Source organism: Halichoerus grypus, chromosome 1 (genome assembly GCF_964656455.1).
Source record: "Halichoerus grypus chromosome 1, mHalGry1.hap1.1, whole genome shotgun sequence".
Classification (NCBI taxonomy): Eukaryota; Metazoa; Chordata; class Mammalia; order Carnivora; family Phocidae; genus Halichoerus; species Halichoerus grypus.
The window spans coordinates 200,851,095-200,876,439 of record NC_135712.1 but is presented as its reverse complement, the minus strand read 5'-3'; the positions used below and the strand labels follow the sequence as shown (position 1 = coordinate 200,876,439).

At 49.1% G+C, this 25,345-nt stretch overlaps 1 protein-coding gene across 1 annotated transcript; it reads left to right on the top strand.

Moving 5' to 3' along the window:
- Nucleotides 1-6,400: 6,400 nt before the first annotated feature.
- CRIPTO (cripto, EGF-CFC family member) lies at nucleotides 6,401-9,439 on the top strand. Its single transcript, XM_036107665.2, has 6 exons — nucleotides 6,401-6,435; nucleotides 7,156-7,208; nucleotides 7,294-7,419; nucleotides 7,850-7,964; nucleotides 8,058-8,167; nucleotides 9,324-9,439. Exons 1-6 carry the CDS (start codon nucleotides 6,401-6,403, stop codon nucleotides 9,437-9,439), a joined length of 555 nt encoding a protein of 184 aa, XP_035963558.2.
- Nucleotides 9,440-25,345: the final 15,906 nt, after the last annotated feature.

Below are 25,345 nucleotides of genomic sequence, written 5' to 3'. Positions count from 1 at the left end.
GAGCCTCTGCCTTCAACTCAGGTCATGATCTCAGGGTCCTGGGACTGAGCCCCAAGTCGGGCTCCCTGCTCAGTGGGGAACCTGCTTCTCCCTCTCCCTCTGCCTCTCCCCCTGCTTGTGCTCTCCCTCTGTCAAATAAATAAATAAAATCTTTTTTTTTTAAAGGCGGTGACATTTGTCAAATGCCTGAATGTGCTAGAATTATAGTAGGTGTTTATCTAATAAAGAGATAAGATATCTTATAAAATATAAGAAGCCTATAGTAGAGCATCTCTGTGGACAGATGTTCATATTCCCATTGTAGGAGGATAATGCAGGATAATGAAGCTGAGGCTTAGTAACCTCTTTAAAGCAAGTTAAATGTGCCCAGGGGTATGCACTCACCTTCCCCCTTCCACCCGCCTTCAACATATTTGTTGAGAAATCCCAGGAAGCATGGCCTTGGGTGTTGGGGTGGCTCAGTCAGTTAATTGCCTGCCTTCAGCCCAGGTCATGATCCCAGGGTCCTGAGATCGAGCCCCATGTCGGGCTCCCTGCCCAGCAGGGAGTCTGCTTCTCCCTCTCCCTCTGCCCCTCCCCCCTGCTATGCTCTCTCTCTCTCTGTCAAATAAATAAATAAAATATTAAAAAAAAAAAACCAAAGAGCACCCACAAATAATGCTTCATAAACAATGTCCACATCAATGACAAATAGAGCTCTGGAGAAAACCCGCTCAGGAAAACCTGAATGGCTTATCTAGAGATGAAATAAGACAATGGATTTCCAACCTGGTGATTTTCGTAAGTGGATAAGGAGAAAGGTAAATACATACCCAGAAATTGAAATGGAAAAAAAAATGACATTTTTTCCCTGTTATTAAAATCTTGAATTCACTACAGCCTTGCTCTAGCCCGAAGGATCCAGTGCTGGATGAGTTAGTCTGCTCAGGGTCCTGTCTTTCTGATTAATCCCCCTTGAGGCCTTACACCGTCAGATTTATCAGCAGCCTGCCTGTTCACATACTGTCTCCATCCATTCGGGCTGCTATAATAAAGTACTGTACACGCGTGGCTTATGAACAACAGAAATCTGTTTCTCACGGCTCTGGAAGCTGGAAGTCCAAGATCAAGTTGCCGGCACGGTTGAGCAGGGGGGGCCCTCTTCCAGGTGGCTGACTTCTCATTGTTGACCTTGCATCCAGTACCCTTGTGAAATGTACTTACTATGTAAGTTGGCTGGGGCTGCCATAGCAAATACCACAGACCTAGGGGCTTCAACAACAGACATTTCTTTTCTCACAGTTCGGGAGGCTAGAGGTCCAAGATCAAGGTGTCAGCAGGTTTGGTTTCTTCTGAGGCCTCTCTTCTTGGCTTGCAGGTGGGTTTCTTCTTCCTGGGTCCTCATATGGTCTTTCCTGTGCATGCACACACCTCAGTCCTAATCTCCTCTCCTTATGAGGATACCCATCATATTGGATTAGGGCCCACCCACATGAGTTCATTTTAGCTTAACTACCTCATCAAAGGCCCTATCTCCAACAGTCATTTCTGAGGTTCTAGGGGTTAGGACTTCAACATATAAATTTCAGGACACACCAATTAAGCTCAGAACACTTCTCAAGTCCCATAGTTTATCTCTAGAGTCTTTTGGATTGTTTACATGTAGAATCTTGTTGTTGGTGAATATAGCGTGTGTGGGTTCTACAAGAAGAGACAAAGAGGCTAACCAAACAGAATAAAGCAATAGAATAAGACATTAAAAACAAAACAAAACAAAATCCTTCACACCACATGAACAAATGATTCCTGATGAAAAATGCCATTGTAGAGCAGTAATGTAAGAATGATCTTTCCAGTAAAGCGGTGCTGAATCTTTGTGTAGATTCAAGGCAATGGGCACCACACAGCAGTGAATAAGAGCAAACTTCTACAAACAACATGGATGGCTCCCCCCAGCATAACGTTGAGCAGAAAGAAGCAGACATACACACACACTCGGGATTAGATAAAGTTCCAAACCATGGAGAAACCAATCTATGGGATTTGAAATGAGAAAAGTAGTGAGCTTTGGGGAAGTGGGAGGTGGACTTCTGGGGTTCTAGTAATATTCTTACTCTTGACCTGGGTAGTGGTTACATGGTACTTTGGAATAATTTATTAACCTACAACCCTTGCTATTTGTACATTTTTATGAGTGCATAAACTTAAAATTTAACTTCAATTAAAAAAAAAAGTTCCAAAGTGTTTGCATTCATTCTATATTGCTGGGTAACAAATTCTCACAAACTCAGTGGGTTAACACAACATACACTGATTATCACGGTGGTGGCCGCAGCTCAGAAGGGCAGCCTGGGGGCTGTCTCCAGAATGGGGCACACTTCAAAGTTTCCCGGGGGCCATTTGCATACAGGAAGCCTCACTGTAATTGATTTCTGATACGATTTGGGATTTGCATTTCAGCCTTGGACTTCCACTTGCTCTTAATCCATTTCAAAACGATCAAGAGCTGTGAAGAATGCCCGGATGCAATCACATACAAAATCCACTTAAGAAGCACTTTTAAATGAGATTCTCCAGGTCTTGTGAAACCAGCTCTCTGCTGGAGCCATGACTTGGTCAGCAGGGCCTCAGGAAGTGACCGCTCCCTCGCCATCAGCAGAGTTTTGATAAAAGTAAAATGGCACTTGGCATAGATTTCTGGGCTTGTCTTACGTACGGCAGAAGGAGGGGGTGGTTAGGGAGCGGGAGCCCCAGTCTCAGAGATCCCATCTCCCCCACTGCGCTCAGCACAGAGTAGCCAGTCAGTAAATATTTGTTGAATTTGATTAGAAGAACAGTTTTGGTGGGAAAGAACTCTAAACCATAGCCACGTCTAAAAGTCTCAATCAGACTTTTCCAGTAAGTACATCAAGATTATCTTGTCTTCTGTACGGTGAACTCTCCTGAAGAAGTTACCCAGAATGGGTGAGGTTTATAGCACGTGATTTCTTTTTCTCTCCTGGATTGTTGGGGGTTGGGGCATTCTTTGTCCTATCTTCTGGCTCTCGATAGGGAAAGCAAGTTGTTTTCCTGTGGTGCCTCTCAAAGACCTTGCCCTCGTCCCACCCCCACTTTGAGAAACGGAGGCTAAGACAACATTTCCATCAGCCAGAGATGGGGCAGACGGGGTCAGATTAGCACCGGCAGACACAGGACAGGAGGCTGGGGAAGCTGAAATTCTGGCACACCAGGTTTCTGGACCTCCTAGTCTGTGGGGAGAAGGCATAGGGGGAAGGGTTGGTGAAAGACAGGAAAACAAGCAGTTTACAATACAGTGTTGATAAGATAAGGTGAACTCCAGCAGTGGGTGCCAGGCCAGGGCTCTGGGCTAACCAGAAGCCAGGGAAGGGCTTCCCAGAGCAAATGGCAAGAAAGAAGCCAGTTCAAGTTCCCTCCAAGAACTACCTGCCAGCTCATGGAGAAAGAAATACAAGATCCAATAAACCCTGGGCAACAGTATAAATCCAAATAATGAGATACTCTTTTTACATACAGAATTAGTGAAAAATAAGAGGCTCTTTGCAGCCAGCTGGTTAGGAGAGGGATGTGGGGTGGGGGAGCAGAAGTGGGGGATATGTAGAGACTGGTGCAGCCTTCTTGGAAAATGATTTGGACGTGTCCACCCTTCAACCACGCAAGTCCAGTGCTAGGAATTTGCTGGCTGGGAAAACTTTCTCCCTCTCAGCAATAAGGCTGTTTCCCTGTCTTGTCTTTGTGTGTCCACTGGAGTCCCACTTTTCATTTCCTTCAAGAACTTCGCCTTTGCATTCACAGCTTGGCTGTTTGGCACGGGAGGCTTCGCTCACAGCCTGTCCCGGCTTTGGACGTGCCTGCCTCACTAAGCTTCAACATTTCTAGCTTTTGTGGGTTTTTTGTTTAAGATTTTATTTATTTATTTGACAGAGAAAGACACAGCGAGAGAGGGAACACAAGCAGGGGGAGTGGGGGACGGAGAAGCAGGCTTCCCGCGGAGCAGGGAGCCCGATGCGGGGCTCGATCCCAGGACCCTGGGATCATGACCTGAGCTGAAGGCAGATGCTTAACGAACGACTGAGCCACCCAGGCGCCCCCATTTCTAGCTTTTGATTTAAAGGGAAAGACATGCGACTCTTCCTTTCCCTTGAACACTTCGAGGTCGCCGTAGGGTTATTAATTGGCTTCATTTCAATATTGGTGTCTCTCGGGGACTGGGAGGCCCGAGGAGAGGGAGAAGACAGGGGAACCACTGGCCCACGCGGGATTGCCACAGACCTTCAATTTGTACAAAACAAAACAAAAACAAAAGAAAGCGGTATCTGCAGAGTGCAATACAGCGAAGCGTGACAGCAGGAGGCACGCCTATACAGTACTTCCTTTGCACTCTGCTTCTTTGCAGCTCCTGGGGCTGGGTTAGCCTTCTCCTCTACACTGCCCTCCCCCGCAGCCAGCTTCCAAGAGCTTCTAGCTAAGCTCCCCGTTCCCGATGCAACTCAGCAGGCCACCTGAAGCTTTTAACAAGTCAAAAGGCCACACCGGGAGCTGAAGCTCAGCAGGAACCCAAGAGCCGGCTGCTTCTATAGTAAAGTAAATGGGCTGCACCCCACCATTGCTCTGATGGGGCCCTACTCCTCAGTAAAAATTATTTTAAATTTAATTCCCCCAAGATGCAGGTGCGGAAGCCATTAAGGGCTCCTCTCAGCACCTGTGGCCCGTGGCCTGCGCACAGGGGACACCGAGACTGAAATGGCCTGGATGCTGCCTGGTCCTTTTGCCACGGTGTGACCTCAATGGACAGAGATGGGTGAAAATGGCACAGAGGGGGCACCTGGGTGGTTCAGTCGGTTAAGCGACTGCGTTCGGCTCGGGTCATGATCCTAGGGTCCTGGAATCGAGCCCCGAGTCGGGCTCCCTGCTCAGCGGGGAGCTGCTTCTCCCTCTCCTTCTCCCTCTCCCTCTGCCGCTCCACCTGCCTGTGCTCTCCAGCTCTCTCTCTGTCAAATAAATAAATAAAATCTTTAAAAAAAAATAGCACAGAAAAGCCTCACACCCGTATGCCCCGCAGCAGTGGGTAAACGACAGGCTTTTCCTTTAGAAAATAGAATTAAATGATATCTGAACTACTCATGACTTGGGACGAATTACATCATCTGGAGCACCAAGATGTTAGGTGGGGACTCCGACTCAGGGACGCGCCTTTCCAGCGGCAGCCTCAGGGGGCTTCCAGGAACCACCAAATAACCATTTGTAGGGGTAACACAGGACCCGGAATAGGGGGTTAATTCCGGTGTCTTGGGGAGCCAGGCGGAGACTCCCCTGGCAATTCGGGCCCACCTGGAATTTACACTCACTCACAGGGGGGTAAGGAGCCCCCAGGGCCCCCTGGCGACCCTGAACTTCCCCTCTGAGAGCTTCCTAGTCTTTGTCCTCCCACTGGTGGAGACACCCAACTCAGCCACCCCAGGACACTCAGGGCCAAGCACCAGGCTCAACACGCCTTTTTTTTGGGAAAAACAAAGATGAAATTCAAGTAAAACTTGGCAACAAAATATCAAATTCCTTGAGATGAGACTTTTCAGTGGTGTTGAGGGTTTCCTAATTAAAGCAATCACTTTTGGGGCGCCTGGATGGCTCAGACGGTAAAGCGTCTGCCTTTGGCTCAGGTCATCATCCCAGGGTCCTGGGATCGAGCCTCCAGTCCGGCTCCCTGCTCCCTGCTCGATGGAAAGTCTGCTTTTCCCTCTCCCTCCGCCCCTGCCCCACGCTCGTGCGTGCTCTCTCTCTCTCTCACTCCCTCTCGCAAATAAATAAATAAAATCCTTAAAAAAAAAAAAAGCAATCACTTTCCACCGCTCCTCCAATCTGGAATCACCAACTGCACAGAACAATTGATTTGCTTTTTTTTTTTAAGAGTAAATCTGATTTTTTTTTTTTTTAAAGAGGCAACTAATGATAGAGATATTAGGGCTAGTTAACCAGTTTAACAAGACCCCGCCTTTTCCATCCCACTTTGTCCCAGGGCTTCACCGCCCTCACCTCAGCCCAGGAGAGGCTCTGCAGGGTGATGGGCGTAGGTCTCCGCCCCCCCCCCCCCGCCCTCTTGCAGGCCCACCCCGCCGCTGGCGTGGTTGTTGAGAAAGGAGAGGCCGGGGCCGGGCTGGCTCCCCGGCTAAGGTCAAAGCATTCCTTAGGACCCAGCTGGGTGATGAGCCCCCAGTCTCCCAGACATCCTGGCTCCTGCTCTTCCTAAGACCTTCTGGGGAAAGCATATTTCTCATCGGGGACACTCTTCTTTCTAAATTCCCATTTTCACTTCAGGAAATTCATGTTTTCCTTTGGGTGTTTTAGCAACGACCATGAATGAAAGCCATGCTGACCTTTTTTTCCCCCTAACCTGTTAGGAGCTATGGACCGCAGAAAGATGGAGCGCTTCTCTTGCAGGTATGAACCCATCTTGAATGTGAACTTCAGGGATGCTGTTTTTTCCTAAAGACCCAGAACTTCACACTTACAGAGTCCATCCAGCTTTGCCGTTGGTTTTTAACATTTTCAATTGGGTTAATGGCGCAGCCTGGGAGATAGATGACTAGCGTTTTCCTCTCTTGGGTAAGAAAAGATCGGTATCAACCAGATTAAAAATCTGCTCCTGAGAAGTTTCAAGGCATAGATTCAGTATTTGCAAAACCGTGAAGAGTTATAGGCAGGATTTGTTTTAACCTGAAAATCTTTCAAATGGCCGGTTTAAATGAAATCGTTTGTAAAATGTGATTCACTGATTCCAGAGAATGTCATGCAGTCGTTTTTAAATTCTTATATGAAATCTAAGAGCAGGAGAATATGCGCTCTGTGAAATCGAAGCTAAAAGATTTACGCCTACTTAAAATTATGGCTCTAGGAGGACAGAGCCTAAGAAGTCATGATACATATTGAAAAGAATTGGCTTTTAGGTGATTTTTATTCTCATCGTTTTTCTTGATGTTGTTACATGAGTTAGCCATTTGAAAAGAAAGGAAGGAGAAAGAAAGGTAGGACTCTACAATTTCTCCCTAGTGGGCTGTGGTCTTCTCCTTGTGCTGGGAAGACCCAGATGTTAAACTCTGTTAACGCAAAAGGTTTTATTTGCCTTGTTTTGCTAACGGGTGTCTGATTTCGTCTTCCCAGTGTGATTCTGATCATGGCCATTTCCAAAGCGTTTGAACTGGAATTGGTTGCTGGTGAGAGACTCTTTGTTATTTTGATCAGCAGCAATTGTCACGGGGCCTGAAATCCTGAGCCCACCGGTTGATTTTTGTCATTAAGGCTTGGGCCACCGTGAACTTGCCAGGAGAGAGCCGCCCTTAAAAGATGACAGCGTTCAGTCCCGGGAGGAGCCTGCAATCCGTCACCGGTCTTCCCAGTTTGTGCCGTCCTTAGGAATCCAGGATAGTAAGACCCACCTGCCTTAGATCTACTGTGTGCTATCACCGTCCTGGTCCTTCCTGTTTCCTCTCTTCCTGACGCTCTTTCTCCTGGGTGGCAAGCTGATTCTGGAGCTGGGCGGATGGATGGACTTGGCTCTGGAGCCTAGAACGGCAGTGTGTACTTGACCTCCCCGGGATGCACTCAGTTTCCCTCCTGATTCCCGGGGCTCTGGGAACCACCCCCGGCCTGAGGACATAAAAGCTTTCTCTGCTCGGAAGCTCAGGTAGCAGAGCCACACTAAAAAGCAAGCGTGCTTTTCTGTGCGGTTCACAAGATTTAGACATCTCCGAGCACTGGGGAACCCAAGCCCTTAGTACTGTATTAACCTTTGCTCCCAGGAGCTTAGCTTTTCAGTCCCCCCCAACCCTCTCAGCCACCTCTTCTTACATTTCAGGTAAGGAGTTAAACAGAACTTGCTGTCTGAATGGGGGAACCTGCATGCTGGGGTCCTTCTGTGCCTGTCCCCCCTCCTTCTATGGCCGCAACTGTGAGCATGATTCCCGCAAAGAGTAAGCCATTAAAGGGGGGCGGGGTGGGCGGAGAGGAAAAGAGGCGGGAGTTAAAATCCGTATGCATCGCCTTCTCTGTTCCTTCTTGCCCAGGAACTGTGAGTCCGTGCCCCATGACACCTGGCTGCCCAAGGGATGTTCCATTTGTAAATGCTGGCGCGGCCAGCTTCACTGCTTTCGGCAGACATTCCTACCGGGCTGTGGTAAGCCATGGTCCCCTCTTCTGTCCTTTCAAGTTCCTTAGTTGTCTGTGGCCACTTGGTGAGGGGGGAGGGGTCTCTCCTCTTACCTCACGGCTTGCTAGATCCTGGCAGCCAAAGGGCTGCTTATTAAAAGCATCAAGGGCTCCAGATGGGGTGGTCACGCTGGCGTCCTTCATATCTCGTGCCTCAGAAATGTCACCTTCCAGCTGGAGAGTTATGTCAAGGCTATTTGACGTGTTATAGTGTGTAACCTTCTACTAAGGAAAACAAACAAAAAGTTTGGTCTCTTAAACACCAAGAGGTGCTCTTGGGAGTTCCTTTCCTTTGGACAGGGAGACCCAGACAAGCTCCAGGCAGACAACTCCCAACTCCTGCCCTTAAATTCCACCAAAGGCTTGACCCCCACCCCCTTCTTGTTCCTCAGGAACTTCCTCATGGATACTCAAGGGCCCCCCCTCGTGGACCCCTTGGTGAATGGTCTCAACCCTGTCACCTTGCAGATTTTTATTGATTTGAGGAAAACAGTAGCAAGAAGGACAGGGACCCAAAGGAGAGAGGGTTCTCACCCCGCCCCGCCCTGAGCCAGATTTCCCGGTCCCCCCAAGTTCAGAGGCCTCTCAGAGTTCTGACCCTGGAGATGTTAGAAATTGCACATGGTCAAGATGCTTCACTTGAGTACAAGCGGGGAGCCCGGACCCAGACGGGGACTGTGGCTTTTCCACTTGCATCCTTGCTGTGTCAGGCCCAGGATAGGTGTTTGGTAAGTGTGAACGGGATGACTGGAGGGGTGGAGACCGTATTTTCTTCCTGGAACTTGGGGCCCAAAATGTGTTGTCTCCTTCTCGTCGATGCCTAACCAAGTTCTGCGGCACCCCTGCCTTTGAAGGTATCACCGGCTGGGGTAAGTTTCCAGGTGTGAGAGCACGTGTCCAGGGAAAACCCAAGTTAACGGTAGGCCCGTGGCGACTTTTGCTGAAAGAGTTTTTTTTTCAGGGGAGCCTGAATTCCTTGTGATCGGTACTCTTGGTCCCATAAGCATGCTCTACTCATCAAATGTTGAGTCCCAACTGATTTTTGGCTGGTATAGATGTGCCATGTGGGCAGGATAAACTGCTGGAGGGATTTCCTTTAATGACCAAGGGTCCCTACCTTTCAGATGGCCACGTGATGGATGAGCACTTCCTGGTCTCCAGGACTCCTGAATTAACACTGTCTTCCGGCACCACTTTTTCGCTAGCTGGCGTCTGCCTCGCTCTACAAAGTTACTGTTAATGGACATTTGCATATGCAATATTTGTCATGTGAGTTTCATATCCCGTAAAGGCTGTCGTTCCAGTGTCCTAACTGAGAGATGATATTTGTTAGTTGCCTTGAAACAGCGAATGGATTTTTATCACGGTCCCTAACATTTTCTTTAGGTACCAACTACTTTCCTTTGCCCTGCCCTCTCCAAAAAACTTCTTTAAAAAGTCAGCCAGGGCGCCTGGGTGGCTCAGTTGTTTGGGAAACTGCCTTCAGCTCAGGTCATGGTCCTGGAGTCCTGGGATCGAGTCCTGCATGGGGCTCCCTGCTCAGCGGGGAGTCTGCTTCTCCCTCTGACCCTCCCCCCCCATACTCTCTCTCTCTCTCTCATTCTTTCTCAAATAAATAAATAAATAAAAATCTTTAAAAAAAAAAGAAGGAAAAAAATAAATAAAAAGTCAGCCATAGGGGCTGCTGGGTGGCTCAGTGGGTTCAGCTTCTGCCTTCAGCTCAGGTCCTGATCCCAGGGTCCTGGGATCGAGTCCCACATTGGGCTCCCTGCTCCGCGGGGAGCCTGCTTCTCCCTCCATCTGCCTCTGCCCGCCGTTCATGCTCTCTCTTGCCCTTTCTCTCAAATAAATAAATAAAATCTTTAAAAAAAAAAAGTCAGCCATATCTACTCTGTGACCAAGATCTACATTTCTTGATAACACGTATCTCTACCAAGGGTTTCTTACTATTTTCCTTTAACAATTGAATTCTATCTTCAGATTATTAAAGGCTACTCCTAATGTGGAACTGAGGCTTTGAGTAGAGTTGACCAAAATCAATTAAGACCTCATTTTTATTTTTTTTAAAGGTTTTTTTTTTTTTATGTATTCATTTGAGAGAGAGACAGAAAGCACACAAGCAGGGGGAGAGGCAGAGGGAGAAGCAGGCTCCCCGCTGAGCCAGCCAGGAGCCCGATGCGGGGCTCGATCCCAGGACCTGGAGATCATGACCTGAGCTGAAGGCAGAAGCTCAACCATCTAAGCCACCCAGGTGCCCCAAGGCCTCATCTTTAAAAAGAAAGGAAAGGAACAGTCTGTAAAGAAAGCAGACAAGAGTGCAGAGGGCAGATACTGGAGGTGAGGGACTGGATGCTGAAGTATTAGAAGTATGTGTATGTGTGTGTGTACCAGGGAGACTGGGTAGAAAAGAGGAAGCAAATGGGAGAGATATTGGGAAAAATAAAATGAATTACTTGGTTGATGATTAGACGGGTCCAAGAAGCAAGTTAAAAAGCTAAGTTGAAAGGCAAGTTTCTTATTTTTTTAATTTAAATTCAATTAATTAACATATAATGTATTATTTGCTTCAGGGGTACAGGTCTGTGACTCATCAGTCTTATACAATACCCAGTGCTCATTACAACACATACCCCCCAATGTCCATCACCTGGTTGCCCCATCCTTCCACCCGCCCCTCCCCCCCCCAGCAACCCTCAGTTTGTTTCCTATGATTAAGAGTCTACAGTTTGTCTCCCTCTCTGGTTTCATCTTGTTTCTCAAATTCCACATATCAGTAAGATCATATGATAATTGTCTTTCTCTGATTGACTTATTTCGCTTAGCATAATACCCTCTAATTCCATCCACATTGCTGCAAATGGCAAGAGTTCATTTTTTGATGGCTGCATAATAGTCCATCGTGTGTGTGTGTGTGTATACCACATTTTCTTTATCCATTCATCTGTCAATGGACATCTGGGCTCTTTCCATAGTTTGGCTACTGTGGACATTGCTGCTATGAACATCGGGGTGTACGTACCCCTTCGGATCACTACATTTGTATCTTTGGGATAAATACCCAGTAGCGCAATTGCTGGGTCGTAGGGTAGCTCTATTTTCAACTTTTTGAAGAACCTCCATACTGTTTTCCAGAGTGGCTGCACCAGCTTGTATTTTCACCAACAGTGTAGGAGGGTTCCCAAAAGGCAAATTTCTATCCTCTATAGAAAGCTGTAGAAGACAAGGACGCCCCCTTTTTTCTCAATGCATTGTAAAGGAGATGAAGTCTTCCCTGGAAAAAAATTCTAACTAAATTTCTCCAACAAGAGAGCTTAATAAATTATGTTTTCTCCATACCTTGCAAGAATTTTAACTTGCAAAAGAGAAAATGTTCACAATATATTTCGTTGTAAACCAGGTGATAAAACTATGTATTTTAAAACTGCATTGTATATGTGAGTATGCCCAGTAAAAATGGGAAATCTATTGACCAAAGTGTGAACTGTGGTTATTTCTGGGCTGTGCTGTGACAAGTGCTTTGCAGTGGTGGGTTTTTCCCCTCTGTACTTTGTGTTTCCCACAGTGAGGGTGGGTTGCATCTGTTTTCATGGGGAAAGCCAGGACTACATCAGGCTCAAAACTTAAGTAACTAGAAGAGCCAAGAGCGCAGACCCAGTGTTGTTTCTGGCTTTTGTGTGTGTTCTCTGCTGTGGAGGACATTTGCTTCCATCATTTAGGTACCACTTGGTCCCCAATTCTTGTTTCTCCAAATTAATGCCCTGCAGATGCAAAGTTCCAAAGGTGCATCCTGAAGAGCTCAGAGCATGGGGGTGGGCTGCCCAGTGTGGAAGGAAGACTGGTCTAGCCACTTAGTTGCGGGGCCGGGGGGTAGGGGGGTGGGGACCGAGTTTCCCAACCTGCAAACCGGGGTGAGTCCCTACACCACAGTGTTGTTAGAATAACATAAACTAAAATAGAGCACTAGTACAAAAATTCTCAACAAATGGCACAATTCTTCCCTTTCTACTTGCCTGTTTACCAGAGTGGTTTTTGCCCAGAAATGGAAATTCATAAAAGGAAAAGGCAACTTCAGAATATTGAAAAAGGCTTCTCATTTGCATGCACCGCTCTGCAGGTGAGGCTGGGCCAGTGTTTTCCAAACCTGGGCATTCACACGTCACCTCAGTTTGGGCCACAATAGCCATACTTAATTTTTTTAATATCAACTCATTTTTTTATTGTGGTAAAATACACATAACATAAAAGTTAGCATTGCAACCATTTTTAACTACAAAGTTCAGTGGCTTTCAGTACGTCCACATTGCTGGGCAACCGTCCCCACCATCCCTCTCCAGAACTTCATCTTCCCAAATTGAAAGTTTACCCATTAAAGAGTAACTCCCCATTCCCCTCCCCACCCCCAGCCCCTGGGAGTTGAATCTACTTTTTGTGTCCTTGAATTTGACTATTCCAGACACCTCCCATAAGTGGAGCCATACATATGACTGGCATATTTTGCTTAGCATAATGTCTTCCAGGCTCATCCATGTAGGGGCATGGGTCAGAACTTCATTCCCGTTTTAAGGTGGAAAAATATTCCATGGTATGTATGTTATCACTCATCCATCCATGGACATTTGGGTTGTTTCCCCCTCTTAGCAACTGAATAATGTGCTGTGAACATTGGTGTACCTGTTCATGTCCCTGCTTTCAGTTCTTCTGTGTAGCTCCTCACAAGCAGAATTGCAGGATCACATGGCAATCCTCTGATTTTGTGAAGAACCACCATCCTGTTTTCACAGCGGCTTCACCATTTTGCATTCCCACCCGCGTTGCACAATGGTTCCAGTTTCTCCACATCCTCACCAGCACTAGTTGCTGCCTGGGTTTCATTTTGTTTTGCTTTTTTAAGACTAGCCATTTTTCGTGGGTGTGGAGTAGTATCTCACTGTGATCTTGATTTTCATTTCCCTAACGATGAATAATGTTGAGCATCTTTTCATGTTCCGATTGGCCATCAACTCATTTTCTAAAATGCTTTTTACCTGTCCAAAGCAAATTGTGAAGTCCTGGATAATTTACACACGGCCTGAAATTTAAAAGCAATAATAATGAATAGTAACAATGGTCACCTGTGCACTGTCTATTATCATGAACTACACGTACATTTTGGGAAATGGTGCTCCAGAGGATGCAAAAGATGTAGATCCTACCTTCAAAAGGCTTACAGGCTCCTCAAAGCAAAGCGTCCATGTGATAAGGACAGTTCCGGCCAACACACCCAGCAACTGGGGGAATAAGTATCAGGGTCCCGAGGAGGGGATCCAGGTGTCCATCGCGATCAGCCCCTCCTGCTGGGGATTCACTTCCTCCGGGATTCTGATCAGTCCTGGGGGAACTTTAAGAAAAGGAGTAGTGGACCAGGCTGCAGTCGCCAACACTGCAAATGACCTTGGGGCACTGCTGATAACACATCTTCTCCTTCCTCCTCCACCCATTCTAACATTCCCTCACCCTGAGCTGTCACTGCTGATGCTTTATATGGCTCACCTGGTGGAGTGACAAGACCCTCGTCCCCAAGGTCTGTGCCCCTGACCACCCTGCCCTTCTCAGCTGTGGCCACAGTATTTGCCCATTGACCATCTAGTTGGGCAGGGAGGACCCAGATCTGCCCCAGGTAATCACCTGGGCTTTGGACTCTCCATAGCAGCCAATTGTTAGGTGTTCTGTCCTGGAGAGGAAGCATCTCCTTGTTCAAGGTGGTTCCCTTCGAGGGCAATTCCCAACAAGATGCAGCTTTGAGCCAACACTCCTTTCTGATTTACCCGCCAGGAAGTCCTGCCTCCTGGGTGGGTCCCTCCTCCCCCCCGCCTTTGTGCATGCATGCACACGCGCACACACACACACACTGCATGGGTCTAGCTGCTTCAGTAACAGTAAATAATTAGTTCCCTACTTACATTTCCTGTGGTCCATAATTACTTCTCCTTCTGCCTTATGTTATTTTATGGAACCGTGCACATATCATTTCACCTCAGGACTTAGCTGACAATGTTCAGCAAGTAATCAGGAACAACTGACAATTGCTTCCTTCTCTTCACAGCTTAGACATTCATCGGGGACCATGAGCTAGTCCCAATTATTAGCCAATATTCTCTAGGGATCCCTCTCTCCCTGCAACAAGGTCCTAAAACAAAAACAAGAAAAAAAGGGACGGGGGAATTCAAGGAGTCTGACTACCCCACACTTTTCCTGCAAGAAGACCTCGCATCCTGAGTGCCCCCACAGCGAGGGTGCCAGTCCTCGTCCCCCGCCCTCGCTGGGCGGTAAAAGGGGCAGCAGGAACGCAGCCACTCCGGGCCGGCCGGGGCTCTCCAGGTGCCTGGAGGCAGGAAGAACGCCGGTACAGGAGACCCCGCTGTGTGGGCTTGGAGCTACTTTCTTTTTAAAGCTTCAGTTGAAAAATTTTCCAAAACTAACAAAATCATTTGGCGCTACGTTGCCTGTACCACGATTGGAAGAATATTCAGCTGTACCAATTCTGTAAACTCGACACATGCATTTCTTTGATGAAAAAAAGGGGGGCAGGCACCTGAGTGGTGCAGTTGGTTAAGCATCGGACTCTTGGTTTCAGCTCAGGTCGTGATGTCAGGTTGTGAGCTCCTTGTCGGGCTCTGCGCTCAACGCAGAATTGGCTTGAGTTTCTCCCGCCCTCTCCTTTTGCCCCTCCCCTCCACACTCTCTCTCTCACAAATAAATAAATCTTTTTTTAAAAAGGCATGAAAGACTAACCCTGTTTATTAAAGAAGCCAAGAGGAGAGAAAGGGAAGGCCCTGGGGAGGGCAGAATTAGAGCGAAGGCAGGGCAGGGCAGCTCAAGGACAAGGTGAGGGACACCACCACCTCTTGGCTAAGGAAAGGGCCAAGGGCAGCCCTGATGAGCATCCAAGGACCAGGTGGAGGAAGAAGGAACAGCCCCTGAGAAGACTTAAAAGTGAAAGAAGCTTCCAGAAGGTCATCAGTCATACTAAGCCTGACAGAGAAGTCAGGAGGGAACAGATGTGAACCCCGATTTAATCAGTAGAGGCAACCCAGGACACACAATAGCAAAGCATCCTGGACCCCACTGACCACCCCAGGACTGACAACGTCATGGGCCGGTCAAGGAGCACAGCAAGGACAATTCCACATTCTAAAAGCTGACATAGATTTTGATAGGCCATTTTTAAAATGTAACACCTCCCCTCTCCTGCCCGCCCCCCCGCTCCCCGGCCCCAGCGCTGGCCAAAGCGCTGGCCAAAGGGCTGGCCCTGTATAATTCAAGCATCTTACATCTGGGAGGTGAAATGATCCGGGGCTCCCCCAACCCTTCCCAATTTTCCTATCCCTCCCACACCCACCACCCGAGGATGGACCACTCTATGAGCTGAACCCCCGCCCCAACAGTCCTCTCTCAGAGATCCCATAACACTCCATCATGCTGATTTGTTTTCATGTCTGTCCCCCCCACTGGTCCATGAGCATCCTCAGCATCTGTGAGCCAATGGGGGTGGGAGACCTAGAGCTGCTCCCTAGAGCTATGCATGGAGGAAGGAAAGACAGAAGAAGAGAGGGAGGGAAGGAAGAAGAGGGGGAGGAAGGCAAGCAAGGAGCCCTTCCTTATCTTTTCCTTAAACAGCTACACTTTATAAGACAATTAGCACTTCTTGAGACCATCTCCTACGTCTCCTCTTGGAGGGAAGATGATAAACAAAAAAAAGAACAAGGCAGAATGCCATTTGGCCAAAGGAGTCCTCAGCATGACCTGGCACTTCGTCAGAGGAGAGAGCCCTTTCCAATTCTGGTCGCCTCCAGGAGTCTCTGAGCTTCTTTGCAGACTTGGCCAGCTTTGCCCGTTAGGTCAACCCCTATTTGAAAACACAAAAAATAGAAAATAAATGGAGAAATGAGAACAGAAGAGGGAGCTCACATTCTTCTCTTAAGTGATACAGCACTTCTAAGTGACACAATTATTTCTTGCACTGAGTGTATGATGTAAATTTTCTTCACAGATTATCCCCCGTTGCATACAGAGAGACCTCCATAGCAGAGACCAACACTAGCAATTGAAAGTGAGAAATTACCTAATCCCAAATCATTCAGGTTTCTTTTTTAATTGGAAAAAAAAAAAAGGCAAGGACTACAGACTAGATAAATCAGCATGTAATCAATGACAATCAGAAAATCTGACAATCATTATTGTAGGAATTTATCTTCAAAAAAGTCAAACTGACTATCTGGACTTACCAGACCAGCCCAGCAAAACAAAACCGATGCTATGAAAAGAAAACCCAAATCTCATTTGGTGTTGTAAAAAAGCAAGCTGTCGATTTCTCTGTAGTAGTTGGAGGTATTTGGATAAAAGCTGTTTCCCCCTCCAAAGGGTGTCCAGGGACCACAAGTTGTACAAATGCATCAGTTAGAAATGTCAACAGCCTCACAGGACACAAGATGGCCTCAGTTAGGTCGTTTGCCTGAGACCTTTCCCTTCTCTCTCCACTCACCGTTGTTCATAGTGAATAGCACCTAGCCCCAGACTGGGAGCCAACTCCGTCTGCCTAGGCACCCCCTCCCCAAGGGCATCTATCACCCCAAGTCCAAGGCACCTCCCTCTCTGGGCGGGGGAAGGAGGAGGGAAGTCCGCAAAGGGGAATAATGACCAATAGCTTTGCAACTCTATGAGCCCCTAAAAGCTCCACGTAGGAAGCATTGGGTGATAGCAATTGGGTGATACCTTCCTGCCTGACCCTTGTCTTTCCCTCCAGCCTGGGAGACACGTGGAAGCTCATCCTCTTCTGGGCCAAGTCACCCGGAGCAGCTCTTAGGAGCCGGTTCAGAATTCAGCTGTGAATAATATGGCTTCTGAGGAGGGGAAGTACAGCTGCCTGGTGCTCCAGGTCTCCAGAGCTGGCAACCAACCTAGGGCGGGCAGATTTGGACCCATGTGACCCTCCTCCCACACAGGGCCACATTCCCAGCCCCCAGCCTCCTTCCTTGAAACTGCCTGGTGGGCAGAGTTGATTGATGTTCTTTGAAATGGATGTGGCTCTTCCCTGGCTTCTGTCAATCACTGGGGTGGGTACTCTCACTAGTTGTCCTAACCACCCCCTTAGACATGGCCATAAATAGATCAGTAGATACACACGTGCATACACACACAGATGCTCATTCATACGTGCTCCTGGGGATCATGTATCAGTTCACACAATTTGTACTGAAGGGCTCGTTTCCCCTTCGGACCTGAAGGAAAGCAAGGGAGCCCTTCCTTGGCACATGGGGAGACAACCCTCCTTCTTGGGTCCGGCCTCTTCTGGGAAGAGGAGTGGAAAGAAAGAAGGGTCTTTAAAGAGATGGAGGGGCGCCTGGGTGGCTCAGTCGTTAAGCGTCTGCCTTCGGCTCAGGTCAGGATCCCAGGGTCCTGGGATCGAGCCCCGTGTTGGGCTCCCTGCTCCGCGAGAAGCCTGCTTCTCCCTCTCCCACTCCCCCTGCTTGTGTTCCCTCTCTCGCTGTCTCTCTCTCTCTGTCAAATAAATAAATAAAATTTAAAAAAAAGAAAAAAAGAGATGGAGGAGAGCAGGGAGCCGCAGACACACCTCAGGCTGCCAAGAGCTGGCCCGCCCAAACGTTGGTCTTCTTCCCAGCACAGTGGGTTTGGACTCCCTGCCTAAAAGCAAATCTCAGCCCTGCCCTGTACTAGCAAGCCGGGTAATGGCCTGTGCTTGGTGCTTGAAGGCGGAATGAGGGCATGGGCAAGTGTGTAAGTGGTGCTCAGTCAACGCTTTGAAAGGGAAGGGAGGGGGGAGGTCCAACCACTGCTTCCCAGTAATCCCCAGCCTCGTCCGGTGAGTCTCTTCCAACCACGTTCCCGCGGCCTTGCCCCGCGCCTGCGCTGAACGCCTCTCGCCCGGTCACTGGGCAGCGTTGAGCGCGCGCCCTGGTTCTAAAGCAATGCTTTTAGGAAAGAGATTGGGTTCTCATAATAATTGGATTATTAAGAGAGTTTATCTTTTCGGTGCCTGGGTGGCTCAGTTGGTTAAGCGACTGCCTTCGGCTGGGGTCATGATCCTAGAGTCCCGGGATCGAGTCCCACGTCGGGGGCGGGGGGGGGGGGGTTCCCTGCTCAGCGGGGAGTCTGCTGCTCCCTCTGATCCTCCTCCCTCTCATGCTGTCTCTCATTCTCCTTCTCTCAGATAAATAAATAAAATCTATTTTTTTTTTAAGATTTTATTTATTTATTTGACAGAGAGAGACACAGCGAGAGAGGGAACACAAGCAGGGGGAGTGGGAGAGGGAGAAGCAGGCTTCCCACAGAGCAGGGAGCCCGATGTGGGGCTCGATCCCGGGACCCTGAGATCATGACCTGAGCCGAAGGCAGACGCTTAATGACTGAGCCACCCAGGCGCCCTAAATAAATAAAATCTTAAAAAAAAAAGTTTATCTTTTCTTTTTTTCCTCCCCTTTATTTATTTATTCTCTTGCAGTTGTTTTGGCAAAACATTTCCGAGTTGGACACACACACAGTATTGTTGAGTGACTTGAGTTTCACCTCTCTGGGCAGCTCACCCAGCACCCAGCGCCCTTCAGCTCCACTCCACAGCAGGACATCTGGCGTGGCCCGCGGTGGCCCATCTGATCCAGGCTGCGGCCTACCCCATGGGCTTTTCTGTGTCCGGCTTCTACCTCGGTAGATATTTGGACTAAAAGCCGATAGATGATTTCCCTATTTCGGGAGTATCTCACTTTTTGTGGCTCTTGCCCAAAAGCGATGTTTGCACCTGCCCAAGCCGGCAGCCCCAGCAGGGAGGGGGGGCTTTGTTCTTCCCCAAGGTGAGGGTGGACACAGGGCCGGACTCCTGGCTCCTGTCAACCAGGCTGGTCCCAGGGACACGCAGTGGGCTCTCCTTGCAGCTAGAGGCAAGGGCGCAGCCGGCTGTCTGGGATTGTGCTCCCGGACTCCAGCGTTCCTCCCCTGAACTCAGCACCCCGGCTGTGGGCTGCCCACTTGCACGCGTGTGGGGGTCCCCTCAGCGAAGACCCTTCCTCACCATTTGGGGCCCCACTGAACTGTTATCTTCTCAGAGACACCCTCCCCCCCACTGCACTAAGGTCCCTCCCCTGAGACACCTTCCATCCCGGGGTCTCTGTTGTCCTCATGTGGGTCAGCTATAGGAAATCATCACACTCTGGTGGTCTGTGTCCATCCACCGGGACTAAGCTTTTCAGGAGGCCTGAAGTCTTATATCTCATGTGCTGTGTCTAGAAATATGCCTAGCACCTAACAGAGGATCAACAAATCTTTGTTAAAAGTAAGTGAACGAGCCCTGCCTTAGATTGTTATATGTCAGGGTTCCGTGTTTACAGAGCTTTATTTCTTCAATCAGGCTTCCAATTGTTTATTCCACTACATGATAAAACAGTGTTAGAGCTGCTGACCCCGCCGGAGCCCTAAGCATGTGGAAGTGGAGAAGCAGGTGGCCCAAGGTCACACACGGCGTCACCACATTACATGGGGTGTAAGGACCAAGCATCCAAGTCCCACTGGACCCGGGAGAGGCCAGACCTGGCACAAAGTGAGGAGTCAAGAAGTCCGCTGTTTGGAGGGGAGGGTGAGCCTGGCCTCGGGGACTCAGTTCTGTCCCTGCTTCTGAACTGAGCGACTCTGGGTCCTGCCTGCGCTGCTGCTTTTGTTAGGAGTTATTTGGACACTTGGGGAGTCAGGGCCAGGGTCCCCAACAAGAAATCAGAGAGCTGGGACAGCTCAGACAAAACCGCCCTAGCGTCCTGTTTTGCAGCTTCGACAAGACCACAACAGCATCCTGTCCAGCAGCCTCTGCAGGAGTGACTTTTGCAAAACATCCTGAAACAAAACAACGAACCGTAAAACATTGGTCACTATCACAAGGTGAGGCAGTTCGTCTCCAGATGGCAGCCCAAAAGACCAGCAACACGGGAACAATAACCCAAGAGGTAGACAGGTGCATGATCAAAGCCCTGATTGGGGCACACCTTAGTGGCCAGTCCACAGGAGTCCACACTCAGGATGCTCAAGATAGTTCCTTGAAAGAGCTTATAAAACCCCCTAGATTTGAACGCCAAAATGGCAACCCTCTCGAGTCCCCTCCCTCTCCAAGAGCCTTGTGCTATCGCTCAATAAACTTTGCTTTGCTGCCCACCACTCTTCGTTCTGGTCTCTTTGTTCTTCGAAGCGCCGTGACCAAAAACCGCGGGCACTAAAGGAAAAAAATCTCATAACACTTTCACCTGCAAAGGGATGATAAAAAGACCCTGCCTGGCAGGACATGCATGAGAATGAGAAGAAACAGGTGGAACGTGCTTGGCATAGCAACAGTCCTTGATAAATCCGCTGGCTTACCTTTATCTTCCCTGCACAGAAAACCAGTCTTTAAGAGGCAAAGACCATGAATAAAATTTGTGAGCTTGCCAGTATAGAGCCAGGTGTATTGCATGGATAAGAGGAAGAACAGGATGCGGCATTCAGAGTCAGGATGCGGGACAGTGCACAGCATGGACTACAGGCTCCTTAATGCCCAGAGCTGAGCCTCCCACCGCAAGGAACACCGAGGTGGAAGGAAACTCAGAGAAGTCAGAAGAAGGGTTCGTGTCCCCTCCGTCCCTCCCTGGCCATGAGGCCTGGGGCACATCACGTCACTTATCAGTTACTTACCGATGCATCAAGACTGGCTGATGCGCTGGCTCCAAAATCTCCGTGGCCCTGACTTCTCCTGCTTCTTGAAGCATGTTGGAGCTACATGGAAGACAGACTCCCACTCTTAGCCTAGGACCACTGAGCAGACGCCGTCCCCTTTCTCCGCCCTCTCCCCTGAGTTCCTGAACCTGACAATGTTTTCTGGCTGCTTCTCCGGGCGTTTTTCCTTCCTGTTTCCTGCCTGGCTTCTTAGACTGCTTACTTTTTCTGCTTACTGTGCTTCTCCCAAACTCATCACCTTCGTGGCCCCAACTTCTCTCATTGGAATTTTCTGTCCATATTACACTTTCTTCCCTCTTTTCAGAGTGAGATCGGGATGCTGTTCTCGTCCCTGGAACCCAGGGTCCAGCCTTCCGGTGCCCCTCGCTCAAAACGCCTGGCACTGGGACCAATCTTCAACCATGCTGAGGCTTCTCTGACTCCATGCAGACTCCTTTCAGCTGTGTCCTGGAATGTGAACTAGAAGGGGGTCTGCTGGCAAGTGGCTGTTATGATTTTCTTTCCTCTGCGGTCTGTCGTTCTCCCAGGTTTCTGTATTTGTAGGTTTGCTGGAAATGGGCTGGCAAACTGTGGCCATCTGTGGAGGGGATGGAAAGAGCACCCCGAGCATGAGGACCAGGGACCGCTGTCTTAGCTGTGAAGGTCTGGAGCAAGTCAGTCCACTGGTGCAGATCCCTCTGGCTCCCCAATGGTTGGCAAAATGAGGGGACCCTTCCAGGGCCCTCCCTACTCCGGGCAGCAGACAGTCCGCCTTCTTCAGGGAAGGACAGGGTGGCCAGCTTGGACTTTGCCTCACACCTAGAGGAGAGGCAAGCCTTCCCCTTGGCTTCTGGCCCACTGCCTCTGGGCCACCTGGAAGCTTGGGGAAGGAAGCCCCATGTCCACCCCCTCCTTTGCGAGTCTCAGGAGAACTCGATGCTTCAGATGGCCTTTGGGGTAGGAGTGTTAGTCCAAAAAGGCATCGAGAGGACGAGGAAGGCAGGAGAACATATTCACATCACCATCTTCCCAGGATCCAGGGCTACCTTTTTATTTCTTCAAGACAAACCGACCAACCTATACCCATCTTGCCCCACTGGTGCCTTTCTCAGACTGCACGGTGGGACTGGCCTTCTCTTTACTCTTTGGGACAGGGGAAGCCAGGCACCTGCGGGCACTGGTCCACTCCTATTCACTCCCCTAGGCCTTGCAATGAACAGGAAATAAAGACAAATTATATACGTTCCTAACACCCTCTCTCCTCCCCAAATATTTTAAGTTAGAACCTCACAGACTATGTGAGGGTTTTTGTTTGTTTGCTTGTTTTTCATTTATTTTATTCTTAGAATCAGGGCTTTCTTTCCATGCCTACTACATTTTTTTCCTACTTCCCTTTTTATTTTTTTTTAAAGATTTTATTTATTTATTTGACAGAGAGAGACACAGCGAGAGAGGGAACACAAGCAGGGGGAGTGGGAGAGTGAGAAGCAGGCTTCCCACTGAGCAGGGAGCCTGATGCGGGCCTCCATCCCGGGACCCTGGGATCCTGACCTGAGCTGAAGGCAGACGCTTAACGACTGAGCCACCCAGGCACCCCTACTTCTCTTTTTAAATTTTTTTTAATTATAAAAGTAATTTGCACCTGCCCCAAACTATTTGCAGTTTATAGTAATGTTTGAGGCAGACATGAGCCATGGTGTTGGGAGGCTTCTGGAAGCTGCACCGCCTTTCTCCCGGGGATTTGGGGCTTGCAGGCTCCTTTCACCATTCCCCTGCCATGTTGCTGCAGCAAAGCCCAAGGAAGGGCATCGAAATAAGACAGGCGGTTCTCCTAGTGCAGGTGGGTCTGATGCTCAGCTCATTCCTACACTGTGGGGATCCACAGTTCCCAGAGCTAGATTGAACCCCCATGAGGCTTCATCTCCCTGAGCCCCAGCCCAGCCAGGGCCTCCAGATGGCTGGTGTAAGATCCAGATGGGATTGTCATCTTAGCATAGGGGGCTCTGGGCAGGTGCAGGGAGAGATCCAGGCTCTGAGATTCTGTGAAGCTGAGCACACCTTCGAGGATGAGCTAGATGGGCTTTAAACACATCCTCCCAATATTGGGGCTCTCCCAGCATCCTCCCTCACACACAGGATGGAGGATCCAGGAATTTTTAACCAGGTACCTTTTGCTGGGCATCCCATCAGTTTCTAGCTCTTTACCATCCCTGTAAAGGTCACCTTTATGCCTGTATATTTGTACACTTGTTTGATTGCTTTGGTGGGATTGTAAAATTTTAATACAAAGTACCAAAGTGTCCTTAAACATGTATTTTTTGAGTTATAAAAGCAGGCCCTCTCAGAAGTTTGTAGTGAGACTATAAGCTCCTAGAGCCTTTGTCAGGACAACCAGGCTGGATTGCCCCCGACTTAAGTGGGTCCACAATTTGATTTTATCCCATCGAAAGAATTGCACGTGTGCATAAAGATGTACATATAAGGTGACATAATTCATAAGACCAAAAGTCTGGAAACAATCTACATGCTTACAAAGAAGAGAACAGTTAAACAAAGTACACTATATACATATGTGCATGCTCTGCACCTGGTACAAGGACAGCATGAATCTGTGTGTATGGACGTGGAAAGATCTTAAAGTTGAAGCACGCATGCACAACATTTCATTTATATCTAAAAAGCCACACATCTTACATCTACATATATATGTACATATGCCTAGAAAGATGACAAGGAGACACACTTCTTTCTTGGGAGAGGGGTTTTGTCGGATCCCCTTGGGGAGGGTCATTCCCTACCCACAATGTAGCATAATCGTTGCCCCCATGCCCACTGTGTGACCTAGTGCAAATCACTTACCCTCTCTGTGTGCCGGAACGCTGACGCGAGGCCTGGATGTGAGTTATGCACATAGAAGGAATATAGTACTTGGCCTAGAAAGCATGCTCTGTGTCATTGTCACTGTGCCCTTTGCAGATTTAAGGAAGCTGTGGCCTCTATTCGGAAAGAAATGCATGTATGAATGTCCATACAAGGCCTGCACAGACCCCCTGCAGCCTGTTCTTAACCTCAGGTTAAGAACCCTCCCTGGAAAAACCACTGTGTATTCAGGCTGGAGACGACCTTGAAACCCTTCATTTCACCGGGGAACAGAAGGAGTTTCCAAGGCCACAAGACCTGACAGAGGCACAGCCAGGGCTTAACTCTGGACTCTCCCACCTGTCCATCCGGTCCTCACCCCCACCTGCCCCCAACACAGACCTGGATCATCCCCTAAACACCATGGGAGCCTTCAACCGACAGGAGACAGTCAGGCCCCGGGACGCATGGCCAGCAGGCTATTGGAACAGAAGGAGTTTCCAAGGCCACAAGACCTGACAGAGGAGTTTCCAAGGCCACAAGACCTGACAGAGGCACAGCCAGGGCTTAACTCTGGACTCTCCCACCTGTCCATCCGGTCCTCACCCCCACCTGCCCCCAACACAGACCTGGATCATCCCCTAAACACCATGGGAGCCTTCAACCGACAGGAGACAGTCAGGCCCCGGGACGCATGGCCAGCAGGCTATTGGCCCAGGTCCTGACCGAACGATGGGGGCCCTTCGGTTCTATGATGGGCAGCAGCCTGCTGGGTCTTTGTTCCCCGCAGGTCACCAGCCATCCTCCAGACCCCGGGTGCCGCGCCCTGCACCCGTGTTCTCACTCACTCACCTGCCTCCCGGAGGACAAGTGGGAAGGAGTCCCCTCCCGCTGTCACTTCAGCCTGACCCCTCCTCCACGAAGCCAGCCTCTGGGCTGGGCCAGAAAGCTGCCCTTCCCGAGCTATATCCTTGAAACAGTAAGGACGTGCTTGGCCAGACGTGATTGGGCTCAGCAGCCTCGTTCTTAGTGTCTGTAAAGACCCCCCAAAGTCCTTGCTCAAAATAATCTTCCCCACAGCTCTGCCAGAGAATCTTCCCCGTTCTCATTTTTCTTCGGAGAATGACCTGGAAGGCCGGTGAAAATGCAGGTGTAATCCAGGGCAGCTCGCTAACTGGCATCCCCTCCCCGACAAGCAGGAACAGCTTATCCGAAGGTAATGGAACGTGGATCAGATTCATAAGGAATAGAAAAGGTCAGGCCAGAGAGACGCAAGCTGGGGCGTTGTCAGTTTCCCAACTCTTATCTTTTGCAAAGCATGATTTTAAATGAAGTCCTTGAAGATAAATCCCCCGGGGGACAGGCTTCCAACTCCCTAGAGACTCATGTATCACAAAGTGTCCAGCGCTCCCGGCCACACGAAGGCCCTCAGAGGGAGGCTTCTGTCGGCTTACAGAGGACCTGTCTCAGAGAAGTTCCAGTTCCCAGCTCCGTGTCAGTGGGGTCCGCAGTGGGCAGGCATCTTAGGAACCAGAGCCTGTGGGTCAACAACTCTGTCCGTCAA